Source organism: Arachis stenosperma, chromosome 2 (genome assembly GCF_014773155.1).
Source record: "Arachis stenosperma cultivar V10309 chromosome 2, arast.V10309.gnm1.PFL2, whole genome shotgun sequence".
Lineage (NCBI taxonomy): Eukaryota > Viridiplantae > Streptophyta > Magnoliopsida > Fabales > Fabaceae > Arachis > Arachis stenosperma.
The window spans coordinates 4,611,272-4,634,622 of record NC_080378.1 but is presented as its reverse complement, the minus strand read 5'-3'; the positions used below and the strand labels follow the sequence as shown (position 1 = coordinate 4,634,622).

The 23,351-nt window shown below is 39.7% G+C and overlaps 2 protein-coding genes across 2 annotated transcripts in view; both read left to right on the top strand.

The window, feature by feature from the left end:
- Positions 1 to 23,351, top strand: part of LOC130960807 (putative disease resistance protein At3g14460) — a 94,525-nt gene that overhangs the window by 60,455 nt on the left and 10,719 nt on the right. The gene's annotated exons all lie outside the window — the stretch shown is intronic.
- LOC130962408 (putative disease resistance RPP13-like protein 1) lies at positions 14,471 to 17,881 on the top strand. Its single transcript, XM_057888626.1, has one exon. It carries the CDS (start codon positions 14,471 to 14,473, stop codon positions 17,879 to 17,881), a length of 3,411 nt encoding a protein of 1,136 aa, XP_057744609.1.

Sequence of the window (23,351 nt, the reverse complement as noted above, 5' to 3'; positions counted from 1 at the left end):
ATAGTAAAGTCTAGAAAAGTGAATTTTAACTAAAAACTAATAAAAATATACTAAAAACTAACTAGATCATATCAAAAACATACTAAAAACAATGCCAAAAAGTATACAAATTATCCGCTCATCACAACACCAAACTTAAATTGTTGCTTGTCCCCAAGCAACTGAAAATCAAATAAGATAAAAGGAAGAGAATATGCAATGAATTCCAAAAACATCTGTGAAGATCAGTATTAATTAGATGAGCGGGGCTTTTAACTTTTTGCCTCTGAACAGTTTTGGCATCTCAATCTATCCTTTGAAATTCAGAATGGTTGGCTTCTTTAGGAACTTAGAATCCAGATAGTGTTAATGATTCTCCTAGTAAAGTATGATAATTCTTGAACATAGCTATTTATTGAGTCTTGGCTGTGGCCCAAAGCACTCTGTCTTTCCAGTATTACCACCGGATACATACATGCCACAGACACATAATTGGGTGAACCTTTTCAGATTGTGACTTAGCTTTGCTAAAGTCCCCAATTAGAGGTGTCCAGGGTTCTTAAGCACACTCTTATTTGCCTTGGATCACAACTCTTATTATTAATATTTTTTTTTCTTTTTTTTTTCAGTTTTTTTTTTTTTGAATAGCAATGCTTTTTCTTGCTTCAAGAATCATTTTATTGATTTTTCAGATCCTCAATAACATGTCTCCTTTTTCATCATTCTTTCAAGAGCCAACATTCATGAACCACAAATTCAAGATACATATGCACTGTTTAAGCATACATTCAGAGAACAAAAATATTGCCACCACATCAAAATAATTAAACTATTATAAAATTCAGAATTCATGCAATTCTTCCTTTTTCAATTAAGCACATTTTTATTCAAGAAAGGTGATGGATTCATAGGACATTCATAACTTTAAGGCATAGACACTAAGACACTAATGATCATAAGACACAAGCATGGATAACATAAAGCATAAAAATCGAAAAACATGAGAATAAAGAACAAGGAAATCAAGGAATGGGTCCACCTCAGTGATGGCGGCTCTTCCTTGCTTTTGAAGGTCCTATGGAGTGCTTGAGCTCCTCAATGTCTCTTCCTTGCCTTTGTTGCTCCTCTCTCATGATTCTTTGTTCTTCTCTAATTTCATGGAGGAGAATGGAGTGTTCTTGGTGCTCCACCCTTAGTTGTCCCATATTGGAACTCAACTCTCCTAGGGAGGTGTTTAGTTGCCCCCAATAGTCTTGTGGAGGAAAATTCATCCCTTGAGGAATCTCAGGGATCTCATGATGAGTGGGATCTCTTGTGTACTCCATCCTTTTCTTAGTGATGGGCTTGTCCTCATCAATGGTGATGTCTCCCTCTATGTCAACTCCCACTGAATAACAGAGGTGACAAATGAGGTGAGGAAAGGCTAACCTTGCCAAGGTAGAGGTCTTGTCCGCCACCCTATAGAGTTCTTGGGCTATAACCTCATGAACCTCTATTTCTTCTCCAATCATGATGCTATGAATCATGATGGCCCGGTCTATGGTAACTTCGGACCGGTTGCTAGTGGGAATGATTGAGCGTTGTATGAACTCTAACCATCCTCTAGCCACGGGTTTGAGGTCATGCCTTCTCAATTGGACCGGCTTTCCTCTTGAATCTTGCTTCCATTGTGCGCCCTCTTCACATATGACTGTGAGGACTTGGTCCAACCTTTGATCAAAGTTGACCCTTCTAGTGTAAGGATGTTCATCTCCTTGCATCATAGGCAAGTTGAACGCCACCCTCACACTTTCCGGACTAAAATCCAAGTATTTCCCCCGAACCATAGTAAGATAATTCTTTGGATCCGGGTTCACACTTTGGTCATGGTTCTTGGTGATCCATGCATTGGCATAGAACTCTTGAACCATCAAGATTCCGACTTGTTGAATGGGGTTGGTAAGTACTTCCCAATCTCTTCTTCGGATCTCATGGCGGATCTCCGGATATTCACCCTTTTTGAGTGAAAAGGGGACTTCGGGGATCACCTTCTTCAAGGCCACAACTTCATAGAAGTGGACTTGATGCACCCTTGAGAGGAATCTATCCATCTCCCATGACTCGGAGGTGGAAGCCTTTGCCTTCCCTTTCCTCTTTCTAGAGGTTTCTCCGGCCTTGGATGCCATAAATGGTTATGAAAAAGCAACGCTTTTACCACACCAAACTTAAAATGTTTGCTCGTCCTCGAGCAAAAGAAGAAAGAAGAGAGTAGAAGAAGAAGAAATGAGGAAGAGGGAGATGGTGGTGTATTCGGCCAAGGAGGGGGAGAAGTGGTGTTTAGGTAGTGGAAAATGAAGGGGTAAAGAGGGGGTTATATAGGAAAGAGGGGGATGAGGGTTCGGCCATTTGAGGGTGGGTTTGGGAGGGAAAGTGGTTTGAATTTGAAGGGTGAGGTTGGTGGGGTTTTATGAAGGATGGATGTGAGTGGTGAAGAGAAAGATGGGATTTGATAGGTGAGGGGTTTTTGGGGAAGAGGTGTTGAGGTGATTGGTGAATGGGGGAAGAAGAGAGAGAGTGATGGTAGGGTCCTGTGGGGTCCACAGATCCTGTAGTGTCAAGGAAAAGGCATCCTTGCACCAAATGGCATCAAAATCCACGTTTTGAGCCTTTTCTGGCGTTAAACGCCGGGCTGGTGCCCATTCCTGGCGTTTAACGCCAGGTTTTTGCCCTTTACTGGCGTTTAACGCCAGTCTGGTGCCCCTTTCTGGCGTTAAACGCCCAGAATGGTGCCAGACTGGGCGTTAAACGCCCAACAGCTAGGCTGACTGGCGTTTAAACGCCAGCAGCATCTTCCTCCAGGGTGTGCTGTTTCTCTTCCTGTTTTTCATTCTGTTTTTGCTTTTTTCATTGTTTTTGTGACTTCTTATGATCATCAACCTATAAAAAAGATAAAATAACAAAAGAAAATAATTAATTATAAAACATTGGGTTGCCTCCCAACAAGCGCTTCTTTACTGTCATTAGCTTGACAGAGGACTCTCATGGAGCCTCAGAGATGCTCAGAACCGTGTTGGGACTTCCCAACACCAAACTTAGAGTTTGATTGTGGCCTCCCAACACCAAACTTAGAGTCTGACTGTGGGGGCTCTGTTTGGCTCTGCTTTGAGAGAAGCTCTTCATGCTTCTTCTCCATGATGACAGAGGGATATCCTTGGGCCTTAAACACCAAGGATTCTTCATTCACTTGAATGATCAACTCTCCTCTATCAACATCAATCACAGCCTTTGCTGTGGCTAGGAAGGGTCTGCCAAGGATGATGGATTCATCCATGCACTTCCCAGTCTCTAGGACTATGAAATCAGTAGGAATGTAATGGTCTTCAACCTTCACCAGAACATCCTCTACAAGTCCATAGGCTTGTTTTCTTGAGTTGTCTGCCATCTCTAGTGAGATTTTTGCAGCTTGCACCTCAAAGATCCCTAATTTCTCCATTACAGAGAGGGGCATGAGGTTTACACTTGACCCCAAGTCACACAAGGCCTTCTTGAAGGTCATGGTGCCTATGGTACAAGGTATAGAAAACTTCCCAGGATCTTGCCTCTTTTGAGGCAATTGCTGCCTAGACAAGTTATCCAGTTCTTTGGTGAGCAAAGGGGGTTCATCCTCCCAAGTCTCATTTCCAAATAACTTGTCATTCAGCTTCATGATTGCTCCAAGGTATTTAGCAACTTGCTCTTCAGTGACATACTCATCCTCTTCAGAGGAAGAATACTCATCAGAGCTCATGAAAGGCAGTAGTAAGTCCAAGGGAATCTCTATGGTCTCAGTTTGAGCCTTAGATTCCCAAGGTTCCTCATTGGGGAACTCATTGGAGGCCAGTGGACGTCCAGTGAGGCCTTCCTCAGTGGCGTTCACTGCCTCTTCTTCCTCCCAGAATTCGGCCATATTTATGGCTTTGCACTCTCCTTTTGGATTTTCTTCAGTGTTACTTGGGAGAGTGCTTGGGGGAAGTTCAGTAATTTTCTTGCTCAGCTGACCCACTTGTCCTTCCAAATTCCTAATGGAGGATCTAGTTTCAGTCATGAAACTTTGAGTGGTTTTGATTAGATCAGAGACCATTGTTGCTAAGTCAGAAGTATTCTGCTTAGAACTCTCTGTCTGTTGCTGAGAAGATGATGGAAAAGGCTTGCCATTGCTAAACCTGTTTCTTCCACCATTATTGTTATTGAAACCTTGTTGAGGTCTCTCTTGATTCTTCCATGAGAGATTTGGGTGATTTCTCCATGAAGAATTATAGGTGTTTCCATAGGGTTCTCCTAGGTAATTCACCTCTTCCATGGAAGGGTTCTCAGGATCATAAGCTTCTTCCTCAGATGAAGCATCCTTAGTACTGTTTGGTGCATTTTGCATTCCAGACAGACTTTGAGAAATCAAATTGACTTGTTGAGTCAATATCTTGTTCTGAGCCAATATGGCATTCAGAGTGTCAATCTCAATAACTCCTTTCTTCTGACTAGTCCCATTGTTCACAGGATTCCTTTCAGAAGTGTACATGAATTGGTTATTTGCAACCATTTCAATCAATTCTTGAGCTTCTGCAGGCGTCTTCTTCAGATGAAGAGATCCTCCAGCCGAGCTATCCAAAGACATCTTGGATAGTTCAGAGAGACCATCATAGAAAATACCTATGATGCTCCATTCAGAAAGCATGTCAGAGGGACATTTTCTGATTAATTGTTTGTATCTTTCCCAAGCTTCATAGAGAGATTCTCCATCCTTCTGTCTGAAGGTTTGGACTTCCACTCTAAGCTTACTCCATCTTTGTGGTGGAAAGAACTTTGCCAAGAAGGCATTGACTAGCTTTTCCCAAGAGTCCAGGCTTTCTTTAGGTTGAGAATCCAACCATATTCTAGCTCTGTCTCTTACAGCAAAAGGGAATAGCATCAGTCTGTAGACCTCAGGGTTAACCCCATTAGTCTTGACTGTGTCACAGATTTGCAAGAACTCAGCTAAAAACTGATGAGGATCTTCCATTGGAAGTCCATGAAACTTGCAATTCTGTTGCATTAGAGAAACTAATTGAGGCTTAAGCTCAAAGTTGTTTGCTCCAATGGCAGGGATAGAGATGCTTCTTCCATAGAAATCAGGAGTAGGTGCAGTAAAGTCACCAAGCACCTTCCTTGCATTGTTTGCATTATTGTTGTTTTCGGCTGCCATGTCTTCTTCTTCTTTGAAGAATTCGGTCAGGTCCTCCAAAGAGAGTTGTGCTTTGGCTTCTCTTAGTTTTCTCTTCAAGGTCCTTTCAGGTTCAGGGTCAGCTTCAACAAGAATGCCTTTGTCTCTGCTCCTGCTCATATGAAAGAGAAGAGAAACAGAAAGTGTGGAATCCTCTATGTCACATTATAGAGATTCCTTGAGATGTCAGAGGAAAAGAGAAATAGAAAGAAGAAGGAGAAGATGAATTCGAACTTTAATTAGATAAGGTTCGAATTGTGCATTTAGAAAGAGTGGTACTCCATAAATAGAAGGATGTGGGAAGGAGGGAAGAGAATTTTCGAAAATTCAATTAAGAGATTTTAAAAACATTTTGAAAATTTGATTGATAATTTTCGAAAATTAAAAGTGAAAAAGAAATCAAGTGATTTTTGAAAAAGATTTTGAAATTAGAAATTAAAAAGATTTGATTGAAAACTAATTTGAAAAAGATGTGGTTAAAAAGATTTAATTGAAAAGTTATGGTTTTAAAAAGATGTGATTGAGAAGATATGATTTGAAAACAATTTTAAAAGATATGATTTGAAAACAATTTTAAAAAGATTTGATTTTAAAAATTAATGACTTACCTAACAAGAAAAGATATGATTTGAAACATTTAAACCTTTCTCAACAGAAAAGGTAACAATCTTGTGATGTTTCAATCAAATCATTAATTGTTAGTAAGTATCTTTGAAAAAGAAAAGAAATTAATTTTGAAAACATTTGATTGAAAAGATATGATTTGAAAAAGATTTGATTTTGGAAAACTTTGAAAACTTAAAAAAAATTGATTTTGAAAACAAAATCTTCCCCCTAGCACCATCCTGGCGTTAAACGCCCAGAATGGTATACATTCTGGCGTTTAACGCCCAAAATGCTACCTCTTTGGGCGTTAAACGCCCAACCAGGTGCCCTGGCTGGCGTTTAAACGCCAGTCTGCCTTCTTCACTGGGCATTTTTGAATGCTCAGCTTTTTCTGTATAATTCCTCTGCAGTATGTTCTGAATCTTCAATTCTTTGTATCATTGACTTGAAAAGACACAAATTAAAAATATTTTTGGATTTTTTAATAATCAAAATGCAAAATGAATCAATTAACAATGCATGCAAGACACCAAACTTAGCAGTTTGTATACTACTGACACTAACAATATGAGAATGCATATGAGACACACAAAATACTTCAAGTCAATAGAATTCAAAGATCAAAACAAAGAAATATATGCATGGATTCGAAAATTATAACAAAAACATGCATTTGACACCAAACTTAGGATGAGACACTAAACTTAAGCAAGAAACATCAAATATTTTTGGTCTTTTTATGATTTTGTAATTTTTTTGTGTTTTTCGAAAATTAAGTAGGAAAAGGTATCAAAATTCTTAATGAGAATTCCAGGAATCAGTGTAGTGCTAGTCTAAGACTCCGGTCCAGGAATTAGACATGGCTTCACAGCCAGCCAAGCTTTCAAAGAAAGCTTCGGTCCAAAACACTAGACATGACCAGAGGTCAGCCAAATCTTAGCAGATCACTGCTCCAAGAGCAAAATTGATGAGAATCAACAAGCTCTTGTGGTGATAAGTTGAAACCTCGGTCCAATCAGATTAGACATGGCTTCTCAGCCAGCCAGATTTCAACAAATCATCATGAAACTCTAGAATTCATCTTCAAGAATTTCGAAAAAAATAATACCTAATCTAAGCAACAAGATGAACCGTCAGTTGTCCAGCCTAAACAATCCCGGGCAATAACACCAAAAACTTGATGTTGTTGCCGGATCTTGGCACTGATGTTACCAAAAGCTTGCTCAAAACTTGAACAATCCCCGGCAACGGCGCCAAAAACTTGGTGCGCGAAATTGTGAACAATACTTTTTCACAACTCAAATAATCCCCGGTAATGGCTCCAAGAACTTGGTGGCTCAATACCATGGCATTACACAACTTCGCACAACTAACCAGCAAGTGCACTGGGTCGTCCAAGTAATAAACCTTACGTGAGTAAGGGTCGATCCCACGGAGATTGTTAGTATTGAAGCAAGCTATGGTCATCTTGTAAATCTTAGTCAGGCAAACTCAGATGTATATGATGATGAACGAAAATAACATAGAAGATAAGGATAGTGATACTTATGTATATCATTGGTGTAAGAGCTTCAGACAAGTATATGAAGATGCCTTCCCTTCCGTCTCTCTGCTTTCCTACTGTCTTCATCCAATCCTTCTTACTCCTTTCCATGGCAAGCTCGTGTAAGGTTTCACTGTTGTCAGCAGCTACCTCCCATCCGCGCAGTGAAAGCTAATGCACACACTCTGTCACAGTGCTGCCAATCACCGGTTTGGTTCCCTCCCCTACCGGAATAGAATAACTCTTTTGCGTCTGTCACCAACGCCCAGTAGGTTACAGGTTTGAAGCACGTCACAGTCATTCAATCATTGAATCCTACTCAGAATACCACAGACAAGGTTTAGACCTTCCGGATTCTCTTGAATGCCGCCATCAGGTCCTGCCTATACCACGAAGATTCCGAAGAATCCAAGAGATATTCACTAAGCCTCAGATGCTTGTAGAACAAGAATGGTTGTCAGTCACCTTGTTCATGGGTGAGAATGGTGATGGGCGTCAATCATCACCTTCATCATGTTGAAGAACAAGTGATATCTTGGATAAAGAACAAGCGGAATTGAATGGAAGAACAATAGTAATTGCATTAATACTCGAGGTACAGCAGAGCTCCACACCTTAATCTATGGTGTGTAGAAACTCCACCGTTGAAAATACATAAGCATAAGGTCTAGGCATGGCCGAATGGCCAGCCTCCCAATGATCTAAGATAGCATAAAACTCAAAGATAGCTACCAAGATTTTCTAGATGTTAAAATACAATAGTAAAAGGTCCTACTTATAGAAAACTAGTACATAGATGAGTAAATGACATAAAAATCCACTTCCGGGCCCACTTGGTGTGTGCTTGGGCTGAGCAATGAAGAAATTTCGTGTAGAGACTCTCCTTGGAGTTAAACGCCAGCTTTAGTGCCAGTTTGGGCGTTTAACTCCCATTTGGGTGCCAGTTCCAGCGTTTAACGCTGGGATTTCTTGAGGTGACTTTGAACGCCGGTTTGGGCCATCAAATCTTGGGCAAAGTATGGACTATCATATATTGCTGGAAAGCCCAGGATGTCTACTTTCCAACGCCGTTGAGAGCGCGCCAATTGGGCTTCTGTAGCTCCAGAAAATCCACTTCGAGTGCAGGGAGGTCAGAATCCAACAGCATCTGCAGTCCTTTTGAGTCTCTGGATCAGATTTTTGCTCAGGTCCCTCAATTTCAGCCAGAAAATACCTGAAATCACAGAAAAACACACAAACTCATAGTAAAGTCCAGAAAAGTGAATTTTAACTAAAAACTAATAAAAATATACTAAAAACTAACTAGATCATATCAAAAACATACTAAAAACAATGCCAAAAAGTATACAAATTATCCGCTCATCAGAGACCTTGTGTGAAGAGTTTGGAAAACTCATGACTAGTGAGTTTGAAATGAGTTTAATGGGAGAGCTAACTTTCTTTCTTGGCCTCCAAATTAAACAAACTCCTAGTGGTACATTTATTCACCAAGGCAAGTATGCAAAAGAATTGATAAAGAAATTTGGCTTAGAGAATTCCAAACCAATGGGAACACCAATGCATCCTAACACTAAACTTGAAAAGGATGATGATGGCCTAGATGTGGATGAAACTCGGTATAGAGGAATGATTGGTTCACTAATGTATCTTACATCCTCTAGACCGGATATTGTTCAAAGTGTGGGTGTATGTTTAAGATTTCAATTTCACCCAAAAGAATCCCATTTAACGGCTGTTAAACGCATCATTAGGTACATTAAGGGAACTTGTGATTATGGTTTATGGTATCCAAAATCTGTTGATTTTTGTGCAGTAGGGTTTTGTGATGCAGATTATGCGAGAGATCGAGTGGATAGAAGGAGCACTTCGGGCATGTGTTGCTTCCTTGGAAGCTCACTCAACATGTGGTCAAGCAAGAAACAAGCCACAGTGGCTCTATCCACAACTGAAGCTGAATATATATCCGCATCTGCTTGTTGTTCGCAATTAATTTGGTTAAAAACTCAATTGGAAGATTACAAATTAAAGATCAATAGCATACCCTTATTTTGTGATAACATGAGTGCAATAAATATTTCAAAAAATCCTGTTTTGCACTTAAGAACAAAGCACATTGAAATTAAATATCATTTCATTAGAGAACATGTGCAAAAGGGTACTATTGATATTCAATTTGTAAAATCTGAAGAACAACTTGCTGATATTTTTACAAAACCCCTCTGTGAAGATAGATTCTGTTTGTTAAGGAAAAGTTTGGGAATGATTGATTTAAATCATGTTGAAAATTTGTGAATTTCTGATTCTGTCCAGTTTTATCTCGTAGGAATGGACGAGATAAAAACAAGGCATGCTGGAGGAGCTATGATTAAGGGGGAGGCTGCGCAGACTTTGCTTCTAATGGGCCCCACATAATCATGTTTGACCCCTCATTGAATTTTTAATGGTTCCTCACTTTATGGTGATCAAATCTTCTGATTGTCATTTCAAATCTCATTGGAAGTGGTTATTGTCAAATCAAATCTTTCTCTCTCCATCTAATCCCTTGAAATTAGGAAACCACTTTTTCAAAAACCCCTTGGTTAATAACCGCACCTTTATGGTTATTAACTTCCCCATCATCTCTCTCCAATCCTCATTAATTGCACCACTAACCTCCTCTCTCCTCACTCTCGTTCGGCACTCCCACTCTTTCATATTCAACTTCTTCATTCCTTCTACCATGAAAAAGAAAACGGCACAAAAGAGAAGTAACCGAACCCCCATTCCAAAAAGTCCACCATTCTCATCACCTCAAACCCATACACATATCCATCTTCATTCTACCTCCTCTTCTACACCATCACCTCCTTCCAAAAGGGCCGACACCATGCGTCGCAAAGTCATTGCTCACAAATCATCCGGGAGAGGAAAGAACAAGGAGCCTAGTGTTCAAGAAGAAGAAGAGGAATCACATACTTCTCCACCTCCATCACCGCCGAAAAGACCAACCTCAACCACCAAAAGCTCTCAAAAAGGGCCGAAAAGTTTTGTTCTGCATGACACAAGGGAACCGGCAAATTTGGAGTCTCTCGACTTCAAGAACAAATTTCACAAAACTCACTCCCATTTTGATCCCTCCAGGTTTTACTCATGTGCCTTCTATGAATTTCATAAAGAGGTTTTGCTGAAACGCCCTCTCTGTCTTTCATACCTGGTAAATCTTGAGAAACTGGCAACCAAAGGAATCAACTTTTCTGCCATGTTTGATGCTCTGAAATGGACTCCACTGATTCACATTCAGAGACTTGTGTACCCGGGGCTGGTCCGGGAATTCTATGCAAATATGTATCTGATTGATGGTTCAATCCACTCCTATGTCAAACGTGTTTACATGACCCTCAATCCTCAAACAATAGGCGCTGCCCTGGGATATGAAGAAGAAGGGCCAAAAGTTTACATGGTTGACAAGTGGGATGATCAGGTTGGCATTGCACAACAAACTGTCTTACAACACATCTGTGCAAATCTCTCTGGTTTGGATGGCCTAATTCCTACTCATCGAGCACTCGGTCTTGAGAACTCTCTATTGCACCGAATCATCACTCACATTCTCACTCCACAAGGCGGTTCTCACCATAGAGTAACAGTTTCTGACTCTGTTATTTTATTTGCACTTCTTACTTCTTCCCAAATTTCATTTGCTTATGTTATGATACGTCATATGTGGGAAGCAGTGAAAAGCACCAAAAAGGCTAACCTTCCATATGGCATGTTTTTCACATGTATATTTGAGTATTTTAAGGTTGATTTGACTAATGAAACTGTTGAGAACAAGATTTCCATGATTAAAGGAGGAGGAATTTCGGGTAAAAAGGGCAAGAAATCTGTTCCCTCTGAACCATCTCTCAGTGATCTGGAGAGCCATCCAGAGCCCTCAAATGTTACTGCATCAATCCGAGAGGTTCTCAATGAGATGCGCAACATGTCAAAGCTGATGTTCAAATCCCACAAGACTGCCAGAAAATTGGAACATGAACAGGAAAGGGCTTGGAAGAAATGTCATGATAGAGTTGGCTTCATGTTACTTTTTGTTGCTTTGCTATTATGGTTATTTTGTGGTATTCTTCATATTTTGTGCATGTGCCCCCATGATGACAAAAGGGGGAGGAAAATAAGTTTCCAAAATTGAAATATGAAACAAAGAAAAACAGGGGGATAAGAACAGGGATGAAATTTTCAAAATTGAAAATTCATGATCACCCTTGTTCGAAAAATGCATATTAGTTGATGATAATATTTGCATTGTTCAAACTGCATTTAGTTTATCATGATTAGTTAATTCTGATTTGGCATCTGGTTTATGATTATGCTTGATTTTTTATGCCTGGCTGTTGATTCATCATTGATAAACTTATTGGATTGAAAATGTATTTTTGGCAGTTCCTTTAAATTGTATAAAGTATCAAAAACTGCCTTATTTTGCTCTACAAATATTTTCCTTCATGTTATTTTGCTCTGATATATTGAACAGGAAAATGTTTGGATTTTTTTGAAATTTGTAATTTTTGATTTGAGCAGAAAATCAATTATGATAACAAATGAGTTTTGATTATCACCAAACTCTGCTCATAAATCAAGCATTCAACATTTTCAAAATAAACATGTTGAATAACATTGTTACTTGAAGCTTGATTAAATTGTTACAGGATAAAGCTTCCCTTGATAAAAATGGCATATATTAAGGGGGAGCCATGTGACAATTTGAAAGGGGGAGAAATTCAAATTCAAAGGGAGTATTTCTTTACTCAATCTTTAATTTCTTTCCATTTTCAATTTTAATAATGTTTGTCATCAAGGGGGAGATTGATGAGTTTGGAAAACTCTAAATTAATATTTGTGATGACTAAACATTATTAATATGATTAATTGCAAAATTAATTTTGGATTTAAAATTGATTAAATTAATTTTGTAATGCAGGTTTTTATTTGAGCCAGAATGAATGTTATTGATGCAAGCCCAAGTGAATGCTTTCTTATGTGCTCAATAATTGATTCAAACTTACCAGGAAAGCAAATGCTTTTAGTGGGCCAAAATTCAATAAGACCAATGTGTTCTATGCATACTATGGTCCGAAAGAAAAATATTATTGGGCCAAAAATTAATAATTGTTGCAACTAAGTCCAACTTCACATTTGATGAGAATTCCCTATGCATGATCCGAATCCACTAAGCATGTAAAGCATAGTTCCATAGCTTCCAACGGAACTCATTCAATCATCATGATGGATTTCAAATTTATTAGAATTAATTTGATAAGTGCATGGGAAATATGAGAGAGAGTATCATTGACATGATTGATGGCATTAACTTTACACGCCACCCAGGGAAGAAAAAGCAAGCTATCTTTAATTAATTTGATTAATCACTTTGAATTGCTTTTTCTTCACATTCTCTCTTCTCTCTCATCTCTTTCTTCTCTCTTCGGTTAATACACAGGAAACAATGGCTTCCTTGAAACCAAAATGGAGCTACCGAAGCAAGGGAAGGACAAGCTACAAGTCCATCACAATGATGGCAAGAAAACAAAAAGTATGTTGTGGCTGAGATAATCACCATAAATGGTAAGATTTGGTGAGGTAATCTCGGATCCTTCATACACAAAAAGAAGGAAGAAGATTCGGCCAGTAGGGAAGATCCTTGGAGGCATGGCTTGTCTTTGATTCTGCTCAACCACCACAGGGAGTAGCTAGAGTGGCGAAGTGATGGTTGAAGGCAGAGATTGAAGCAGATGAAGTCACCATCATCATGAAGCATCAAGGGCCAGAAATCCATCTTGGAGAGGAAGCCAAGGATGGAGCGCTCGGATTGATGAAGAGTGATAACCAAGGAAGGACTAGAGGTATTTGCATGTTGGTTCTTGCATTAGTTACCTCTTCTCTCTGTGTGGCCGAACCGGTTTTTGTTGAAGGAAAAGAAGCTGAGTTCGGGTTTGTGTTTCAACTGTGAAGGCTTCACTTCTCTATAAAAGAGGTGAACAGTCATGGTTTGATTCAAGGAGTAAGATTTGAGAGTGCAAGGCACAGAGTTCTCAGAGCTACCTAAGCTAGCAGTTCTCTTCTCCTTCAATGTTTTCTGTTTTGTATTTTTCTGTTTAATTTTGTCATGTCTTGAGTCTCATGGAAAAAAGGCAAACAGTGAGGTTTGTATGAAAAAGCCATAGAGCGGAAAAAGGCAGAGAGTGCAAAATTAAAAGAAAAAGCCATAGATGTCTTAGAGTTCCTTTGTACATCTGTGTTGTGTTTCATGATTCTGTGGGAATCCCCTTGTAAGTTGGGTTAGCACTTTACAAGTTGTAATCTGGATGATTATAGTGAAATTCCATCATTGTTGTGATGGAGACTGGATGTAGGCTGTACTACACTTAGCAGTTGAACCAGGATATATCTGGGTGTTATCTTCTCTCTCTTCCTACTTCATTTCTGTTTTTACTGTTCTGATGAAAAATAAAAAATGTCTCGTGTCAAGTGACGAGACAAAATGAAAATGTCTCGTGACTAGGGACGAGATAAAACAGAAAAGTCTCCTCTAAAAATCCAGCAAGTGTCAGCAAGCAAAAAGGGGGCTAAGATTCAACCCCCCTTCTCTTAGCCACTGAAACCATCAATCTATGTTCGTGAAAATAACTTTAGGTGAGTAGCTACTTATTGTTATCTAATAAAAAATGATAGAAAACCGTACTGGCTGTTACCTTGGTTGTGCAAAAGTTTGAAACCTTGCTCAAGTTGCAATTTTAGTTTGTTGCATTTCTCGGAAATAAAAACACAAAAAATGAAGCAATTTTAATCAGTTCCAAAGAAACTAAGCATAAGACATTAAGAAAAGCCCTTAAAGACAGGCACCGCGTGAATTCATTGTCTAAACACTGTTAATTTCCACAAAGACTAGTTTTCATTGGTCACACTTTAGATGTTTGTTTCATCCTTCAAAGAAGAAGATAAAAATGAAGTCAACTGCAAAGTCAGCTATGCACTCCACTCCTTACAATATCTTTACCCTGCAGCGTTATTGCAATATCCCTCTCTCTTCCTTACATTCTCGAAATCCAATCACAGACTGATTCATTTGCTGTTGTTCTGATCACCAGACCATGGCTGAAGCACTTCTTTCTGGCTTCATCAACGTTGTTCTTGAGAGGCTTATTTCACCTGAGTTTATCAACTTGGTGGTGGGAAAGAAGTTGGATCGAAAGTTGGTTGAGAAGCTGAAGACTGCTATCTTGGCTGCCAAAGCTCTAGCTGCTGACGCTGAGCAGAAGCAGTTTGGAAACGAACTCATCAGGGAGTGGCTTGATAGTCTCAGGGATGCTCTCTACACTGCTGATGACTTGCTGGACCGTGTCTTCATCAAAGCTCAAATTCACAGCAAGGTACGCACTCGTCTTCGTCGCTTCCTTAATTTGTCTGGTAGGGAGATGGTGACTAAGATAGAAGAGGTGGTTGAAAGAATAGAAGATCTTGAGAGACGCAAAGATAGCCTTGGTCTCAAAGACATTCCAACGGGTAGCTCCTCATGGAGACCTCCATCCACTTCTCTTGTCAAGGGGAACGTGATCGGCAGGGATGGTGACAAACAGGCACTAATCAAGATGCTCAATGACAACGATGATCATAACCTGTCCGTCATCTCTATTGTTGGTATGGGCGGTGTTGGTAAAACTACTTTAGCACAATGGCTCTACAACAATAAGGATTTGATGGACGGAGTTGATATGAAAGCATGGATTTGTGTTTCTGAACATTTTGATGTTGTTGAAACTACTAAGAATGTTATAAAGGGGATCTCTTCAGGTGTTTGTAGTCTTGACGGCTTCGATTTACTTCAACAACATTTGAAGGAAAAACTGTCAGACAAGAAGTTCTTCATTGTCTTGGACGACGTTTGGAGTGAAGATGCTGACATGTGGAATAGTTTTATCACCCCTTTTCAACATGGGACAAAGGGAAGCACTATTCTTCTAACCACCCGCAAGGTAAATGTTGGTAGAATAGTCCGACACTATAACTCTTACCCTCTAAAGGAACTGTCAGATGATTATTGTTGGTCTATTTTTGCCGACAATGCATCCTTTCCTGAATCAAATGGAAGCTTAGAACTGGAAGGAATAGGTAGAAAGATTATCGAGAGGTGTGATGGCTTGCTGTTAGCTGCAGAAACACTTGGACGCTTGTTGCGCTCAGAGCGTCGTGTTGAAGAATGGAATAAAATACTGTCGAGTGACATCTGGGAATTTTCTGTGACAAATAGTAAGATTGTTCCTGCATTGTTATTAAGTTACCATCATCTGCCTACTCATTTAAAACGTTGCTTTGTTTATTGTTCATTGTATCCCAAAGATCATAAACTAGATAAAGATGAATTAATCTTGCTGTGGATGGCTGAAGATCTTTTACAACAACCAAGAGGGGGACAGACTTTAGAAGAAGTTGGTTGCGAGTGTTTCGACGACTTGGCTTCAAGACTATTTTTCAAGCAGGTCGAAAACAATCATGAGAAGTATTTTGTGATGCATGATCTCATGCATGACTTGGCAACTTTTATTGCTGGAGATCATTATTGTAGATTCTCAGAACTTGGTGAAAAGGAAGAAATGAGTATTCTAACTCGTCATTTGTCAATGGATCATCCAATCTCTAAAAAATTCTATTCCTCTAATAAAATAGAATCTTTGAGGACATTCTTGTATATTAAGTATGGTAATTTTTTTAGCAACAAAGAAAGCACAAGGTTAACATGTCGCATATTGTCGAAGAATAAATACTTGAGAGTTTTATGCCTTGATTACCTCACTATATTTCCTGATTCAATGGCTAAATTGATCCAACTGCGCTATTTGGATCTCTCTTCTAGTTTTATTCAGGTATTGCCGCGGTCACTATGCAACTTGTGCAATCTACAAACTTTGAAATTAGAAGATTGTTCAATGCTGACTATGCTGCCAAGTAGCTTAGGTGAATTGATCTACCTATGCTATCTGGATCTATCTAAAACTGCTATTAGGACATTGCCCGAGTCATTGTGCAAGTTGTGTAATTTACAAAGACTAAAGCTAGGATATTGTTCACAGCTGACTATGCTGCCCAGTGGCATGTCTAATCTTGTGAATTTGCGGCATCTTGATATAAGGGATACTCCTCTGAAAGAAATGCCAAAAAGAATGGGCAAATTGAAACAGTTGCACATTTTAAGCAAGTTTGTGGTAGGAAAGCAAGAAGACAATGGAATCCAAGAGTTAGGAGGGATTTCAAATCTTCATGGATCACTTGAGATTGAGAATTTGGAGAATGTAGTTGATGCCAATGAGGCAAGGAGTGCAAGGATAATAGATAAGAAGCACATTGAAGACTTATTGTTGAAATGGTCTTCAGGTGATGATATGGTTTCAAACACACATATTGATGAAAAAGATATACTCCATGGCTTGCAACCACACACTGGCTTGAAAAACTTGACTGTTGATGGATACAAAGGTAAAATGTTTCCAGATTGGTTGGGGCACAGTTCCTACAACAATATGACAAGTGTATCTCTATTTGGTTGTGAGAATTGCTGCATGCTGCCTTCACTTGGACAGCTCCCATCTCTGAAGTCCCTCCACATTGAAAGGTTTGATCAGCTGAAGAGCATTGGCAAGGAGTTTTACAAGAATGAAGGTGATCAATATTCTTCACCTATTGCACCGTTTCCCTCCCTGGAGAGTTTGGAATTCTGGGATATGGCATGTTGGGAGGAGTGGCACTTACCTGACTCAGAAGCCTTTCCTCAGCTTAAGAGCCTTGAAATAAGAGGGTGTCCAATGTTAAAGGGAGATATGCTTAATCAGGTATTAATGAGAATCGTTTCTTCCTCATCGGATGTTTCCAAAGTGCACCATCTGGAAATACAAGAAGAATATCAAGAATGGCGTAAAGAGATGAGACTTGATGGGGATAGGTTATCAATTATTGGATTTGAATGTGTGGTGGAGTGTGCATTTAAGGCAAGGATCATCCACCATCTAACTTCCCTCCAACAAATACATATCTCAGGGAGTTCATCTGCTATATCCTTGCAGGGAAATTGTTTACCCAAATCTTTGCAAAAGCTCACAATGTTCCATTGCAGCCAAATTGAATTACTCCAGCAACAACAGAAGTATGATTTCGTAGCTCTACAAATAGTAAACAGCTGTGATTCACTGACCTCATTGTCGTTGGATGCCTTTCCCAATCTAGAGAGTCTCTGGATAGAAGGGTGTTCAAATCTAGAATCAGTTTCAATGTCAGAGACACCACACACTGCTCTTCAACGTCTCACCATCTCTAACTGCGAGGAATTTGTGTCATTTCCTAGAGAAGGACTGGATGCACCCAACTGGACTCATTTTGATGTCAGATACTGCTCAAAGTTGGAGGCATTGCCACGTCACATGAATAGTCTTCTCCCAAATTTAAAGTCTCTTGACATAGGAGGTTGCCCAAAATTTGTAGGTGGCCAGAGGGTGGTTTGCCGCCTAACCTGAAAGAGCTTAGTGCAGGAGATTGCGAGCAACTATCATGGTTGGGCAACTTGGACAACCTCCCTCATCTCACCATCTCAGGTAATGACAGTGAGAGCATAATGAAAAGTGAAAAGTTTAGCACTTATGTTTCATATATTTAACAACAAGTGAAATTAACACATGACACCCTTTTAAACCAAAATAGTTTACATTGCAATGTGTTGCAATGGATTATTCTTTGAACTAATAATCTTGGACAATGATGATGCTGGTTTGAACCTCTTAGTCCTCGTTCTCTTCTTACTCCTTGCTAATCTCTTCTCCAAATCGTTAACCCTTTCTGTCAAATCTGTTAACACTGGTTACTTGTGCAGCAAGCTTTTCTTCATTCTCAGTTTGTTCCTCTTGCTGTGTCAACTTCTGTTTGTTCTCCTCTTTCCCGTGTGAGCCACCAACAAGTTCTGCAGCACTTTTGAAAATTATGCGAGTTCTTAAAGTACACATTGTTGGTGGGTCCCCAATATCAAGTGGGGCCCACACAACTTATAAAAAAAAAAGAAATAAATAAAGGAAAGAAAGTGGCATAAGCCACGAGAGGTGAGAGAGAAGACTTCATTCATTTTTGAATGAAAGGAAAAACGAAGCCTGCTTCGTTGTCGAAGGAGAAGAGAAATTTGGGGGAAAAGGGCAAGCCAACCTTGATCACATTGACTTGGTAAACTTGCTCCATTTCTTATGAAATTTTAGTATGTTATTCCTGGTGTAGAGATGAACATTAGGATATAACTTATTTATTGTATTGCCTTCTCTTTTGCCTGATTTGAGATACCCACTTTTGTGGAGGGTTTATGTTGATTCCACCAGTTTTGGTGATGTATTTTGTTGATTGTTGAGATGCCCTAGTGTCACTAGAAAGACTGTTTGTGTACCCATTATTCTGATAGTGGAAGATTTTTCTGGACTAGGTCCCGTGGGTTTTTTGTCCCTCTTTTGGGGGTTTTCCCACGTTAAAATTCTGGTGTCTGATTATTTAATTTCTGCCATTATATTTGTTGCTTGGAGTATCTTTGTTGTTGCCCATTTAATTGCACAGGTTGTGAGAAAATTATTTTTGGTGCTTCCGCTGTTAGACAGGTTCTTGATTTAAACCTGTGTTGAGTTTTCCCAACAAAGTGGTATCCAGAGCTTTGGTTGTTTATTTCTGTGCTGATTAAATGGAGGAAAATACTCATGGACCGAATATGGTCAAATTGAATTCCCAAAATTATTCAATTTGGAAGACCCTCATGGAAGATATGCTGTATAGCAAGGACTTGTATGATCCTATGGAAGGGGATAAATCCAAAGGTACTAAATCCGATGCTGAATGGAAGAAACTGAATCGGAAGGCAGTTGCTTTGATTAGGCAATGGCTTGATCTTAGTGTGTATCCACATGTTGACACCGAAACGAATGCTGAGAAGATGTGGAAGAAATTGAAGGAGTTATATGAGAGGAAGAATGTGCAAAACAAAGCATTCTTGATTAGGAAGCTTGTCAATATGAAGTATGTTGAAGGTAAATCAATGCCGGAGCACTTGAGTATTTTTCAGGAGACGGTGAACCAATTGACAAATAATGAAATCACTTTGAATGATGAGTTGCAAGCCTTGTTGTTGTTGAGCTCTTTGCCTGATAGTTGGGAAGTTCTGGTTGTGACACTGACTAACTCAGCTCCAAATGGGAAGTTGACGTTAGCAATGGTTAAAGAGAGCATGTTGAATGAAGAAGCCAGAAGAAGAGAGCGAGGTTTGACTAATGCCTCCTCACAGTCAGAAGCACTTGTTTCAGAGTCACGGGGGAGAAGTCAAAGTAGAAAACCTCACAGTTCTGACAGGTAAGAGAGTCGAAGCAAGTCAAGAGGAAAGTACAAGCCAAGAAAAGAGTTCATTTGTCACCATTGTGGCAAGCCGGGGCATATCAAGAGGTATTGTAGGTTCTTGAAAAGAGAACAATCAAGGGGAAGAAACGAAGACAAAGGTAAAGATAGTGATAAAGAAACTGCTGCTATTGTTTATGAAGATGTTCTTATCACATATGATGAAAATTATGTGAATCTTGTTTGTGATGATTCCACTTGGATTATAGACTCTGGTGCCTCATGTCATGTCACTCCGAAACGTGAGTTTTTCACTTCTTATACTGCTGGAAATTTTGGCAAGATCAAATTGGGAGATAAAGGAGTGTGTGATATCATTGGTATGGGTGATATGTGGCTTGAAACTAATATGGGATGCAAGTTGCAGTTGAAGAATGTTAGGCATGCGCCAGATATGCGGTTCAATCTCATTTCAGTGAAGGCATTGGATCAAGAGGGGTATTGCACTTCCTTTGGTAGTGGAAAATGTAAGATTACCAAAGGGGCTCTCATTGTTGCTAAAGAAGACAATAGTCTCACTACTCTCTACCGGTTGCAAGCAAAGTTGTGCAAAGAATATGTGAATGTAGCTGATGATTCCTCTTCTGATTTGTGGCATATACGTCTTGGTCACTTGAGCGAGAAAGGACTAAGCGTCTTGGCCAAGAAGCACTCACTTCCAGTGAAAGGTACAACTTTAAATACTTGCACTCATTGTTTTATTGGAAAGCATGCTAGAGTATCATTTCATAATTCTGGACCTCATAGGAGATCACATGTTCTAGATCTAGTTCACACTGATGTTTGCACTATGGATGCTAAGACACTAGGTGGTGCATCATATTTTGTTACTTTTATTGATGATTATTCTCGAAAAGTGTGGGCTTTTGTTTTGAAATCTAAAGACCAGGTGCTCGGTATCTTCAAACACTTTCATGCAAGTGTTGAAAGAGAAACAGGAAGGAAATTAAAATGTGTTCGAGCAGATAATGGTGGTGAATACAGGGGTCCATTTGAAGAGTATTGTAAAGGACATGGAATCAAGCTTGAGAAGACGGTTCCTAAGACTCCTCAACATAATGGAGTTGCAGAGAGAATGAATCGCACTATCAATGATAGAGTCAGGTGTATGCTCTCTCATGCAAAGTTGCCTAAATCCTTTTGGGGTGAAGCGATGAGGACTGCAGTAGATTTGATCAACCTTTCTCCTTCTGTTCCACTTAATGGTGATGTTCCAGAGAAAGTTTGGAGAGGGAAAGATGTCTCCTATAGTCACTTGAGAGTGTTTGGCTGCAGAGCTTTTGTTCACATTCCAAGAGATGAAAGGTCTAAACTTGATGGGAAGTCAAAGCAGTGTATCTTCATGGGTTATGGTCACGAAGACTTTGGTTACAGATTATGGGATCCGGTGAGCAAGAAGATAATTAGAAGCCGAGATGTGATTTTTCTTGAAGACCAAACTATTGAAGATCTTGAGAAGACAGATAAGCCAACAGTAACTGTTAGACGTTCTGTTGATGATGAACCTGGTCCTTCCATTAGACCTCCTGTTGATGGGGGAGATGTACAAGTTGATAATGATGGTGATGATTTGCATGATGAACCTACACCTCAACCTGAGGTGCCAGATGTTGAAGTTCCACCTGAACCACCAGTTGAGCCTGAATTGAGAGGATCTACTAGAGAGCGTCATCCTTCTCAGAAATACTCTCCTCATGAGTATGTGATGAACACTGAGACTGGGGAGCCAGAGAGCTACCAGGAAGCTATGTCTGATGAGCATAAGGAAGATTGGTTGAAGGCCATGCAAGAAGAAATGAAATCCTTGCATGAGAATCATACTTTTGAATTGGTGAAGTTGCCGAAGGGTAAGAGAGCATTCAAGAATAAATGGGTGTTCAAATTGAAAGCGGATGAAAGTGTCTCACGGCCAAGGTACAAAGCTCGATTGGTTGTGAAAGGCTTTGAGCAAAAGAAAGGTATTGATTTTGAGGAGATTTTCTCTCCAGTTGTGAAGATGTCCTCTATTCGAGTTGTGCTTGGATTGGCGGCTAGCTTGAATTTAGAGGTTGAGCAGCTTGATGTGAAGACTGCATTCCTTCACGGTGACATAGATAAAGAAATCTATATGGAGCAACCAGAGGGTTTCGAGGTTAAAGGAAAGGAGCACCTTGTATGCAAGTTGAAGAAGAGCTTATATGGGCTAAAGCAAGCGCCAAGGCAGTGGTACACGAAGTTTGATTCCTTCATGGAAGGTCATGGGTACAGTAAGACTTCTTCTGATCATTGTGTATATGTTAAGAAATTCTCTGATGGTGATTTTATAATTCTCTTGCTTTATGTTGATGACATGTTGATTGTTGGTCATGACACTAAGAAGATTGAAAGTCTTAAGAAAGACTTGAACATATCCTTTGCTATGAAGGATTTGGGTCCTGCAAAGAAAATCCTTGGCATGAGTATCACTCGTGACAGGAAGAATGGGAAACTGTGGTTGTCACAACAGAAGTACATTGAGAAGGTTTTAGAGAGGTTTAGCATGAGTAATTCCAAACCTGTTAGTACTCCACTTGCTAGTCATTTCAAGCTGAGTTCGCAGCAATGTCCTACAAGTGAGAAAGATAAAGCGGAAATGAAGAAGATTCCATATGCATCTGCAGTTGGCAGTTTGATGTATGCTATGGTTTGCACCAGGCCGGATATTGCTCATGCAGTTGGAGTTGTTAGTCGGTTTCTCTCTAATCCTGGCAAGGAACACTGGCAAGCAGTGAAGTGGATTCTCAGATACCTTAATGGTACTTCCAGAGTTTGTTTATGCTTTGGGAGTGGCCAACCTGTGTTGGATGGTTACACAGATGCGGATATGGCTGGGGATCTTGATTCAAGGAAGTCTACTTCTGGTTATATGATGACTTTTGCAGGGGGAGCTGTGTCGTGGCAATCTCGACTTCAGAAATGTGTTGCTTTGTCTACTACAGAGGCAGAATACATTGCTGTTGTTGAAGCTTCTAAGGAACTCTTGTGGATGAAGAAATTCCTACAAGAGTTAGGCATCAATCAAGAGAAGTTTGTGTTATTTTGTGACAGTCAGAGTGCTATCCATCTCAGCAAGAATCCGACGTTTCATTCTAGATCGAAGCATATAGAGGTGAGGTATCATTGGATACGTCAAGCGCTTGAGATGAAGTCATATGCACTTGAAAAGATCCATACTGATGATAATAGTTCAGATATGATGACTAAGAGTTTACCTGCAGTGAAGTTTGATTCCTGCAAAGAGAAGGCGGGTTTGGTAGAGCAGCCTATCCCCACTTGAATTGGTGAGGGGGAGATTTGTTGGTGGGTCCCCAATATCAAGTGGGGCCCACACAACTTATATATAAAAAAAAGGAAATAAAGGAAAGAAAGTGGCATAAGCCACGAGAGGTGAGAGAGAAGACTTCATTCATTTTTGAATGAAAGGAAAAACGAAGCCTGCTTCGTTGTCGAAGGAGAAGAGAAATTTGGGGGAAAAGGGCAAGCCAACCTTGATCACATTGACTTGGTAAACTTGCTCCATTTCTTATGAAATTTTAGTATGTTATTCCTGGTGTA

Coding starts and splice junctions, on each gene's coding strand:
- LOC130962408 (XM_057888626.1), top strand. CDS start 14,471: ATGGCTGAAGCACTTCTTTCTGGCTTCATCAACGTTGTTCTTGAGAGG.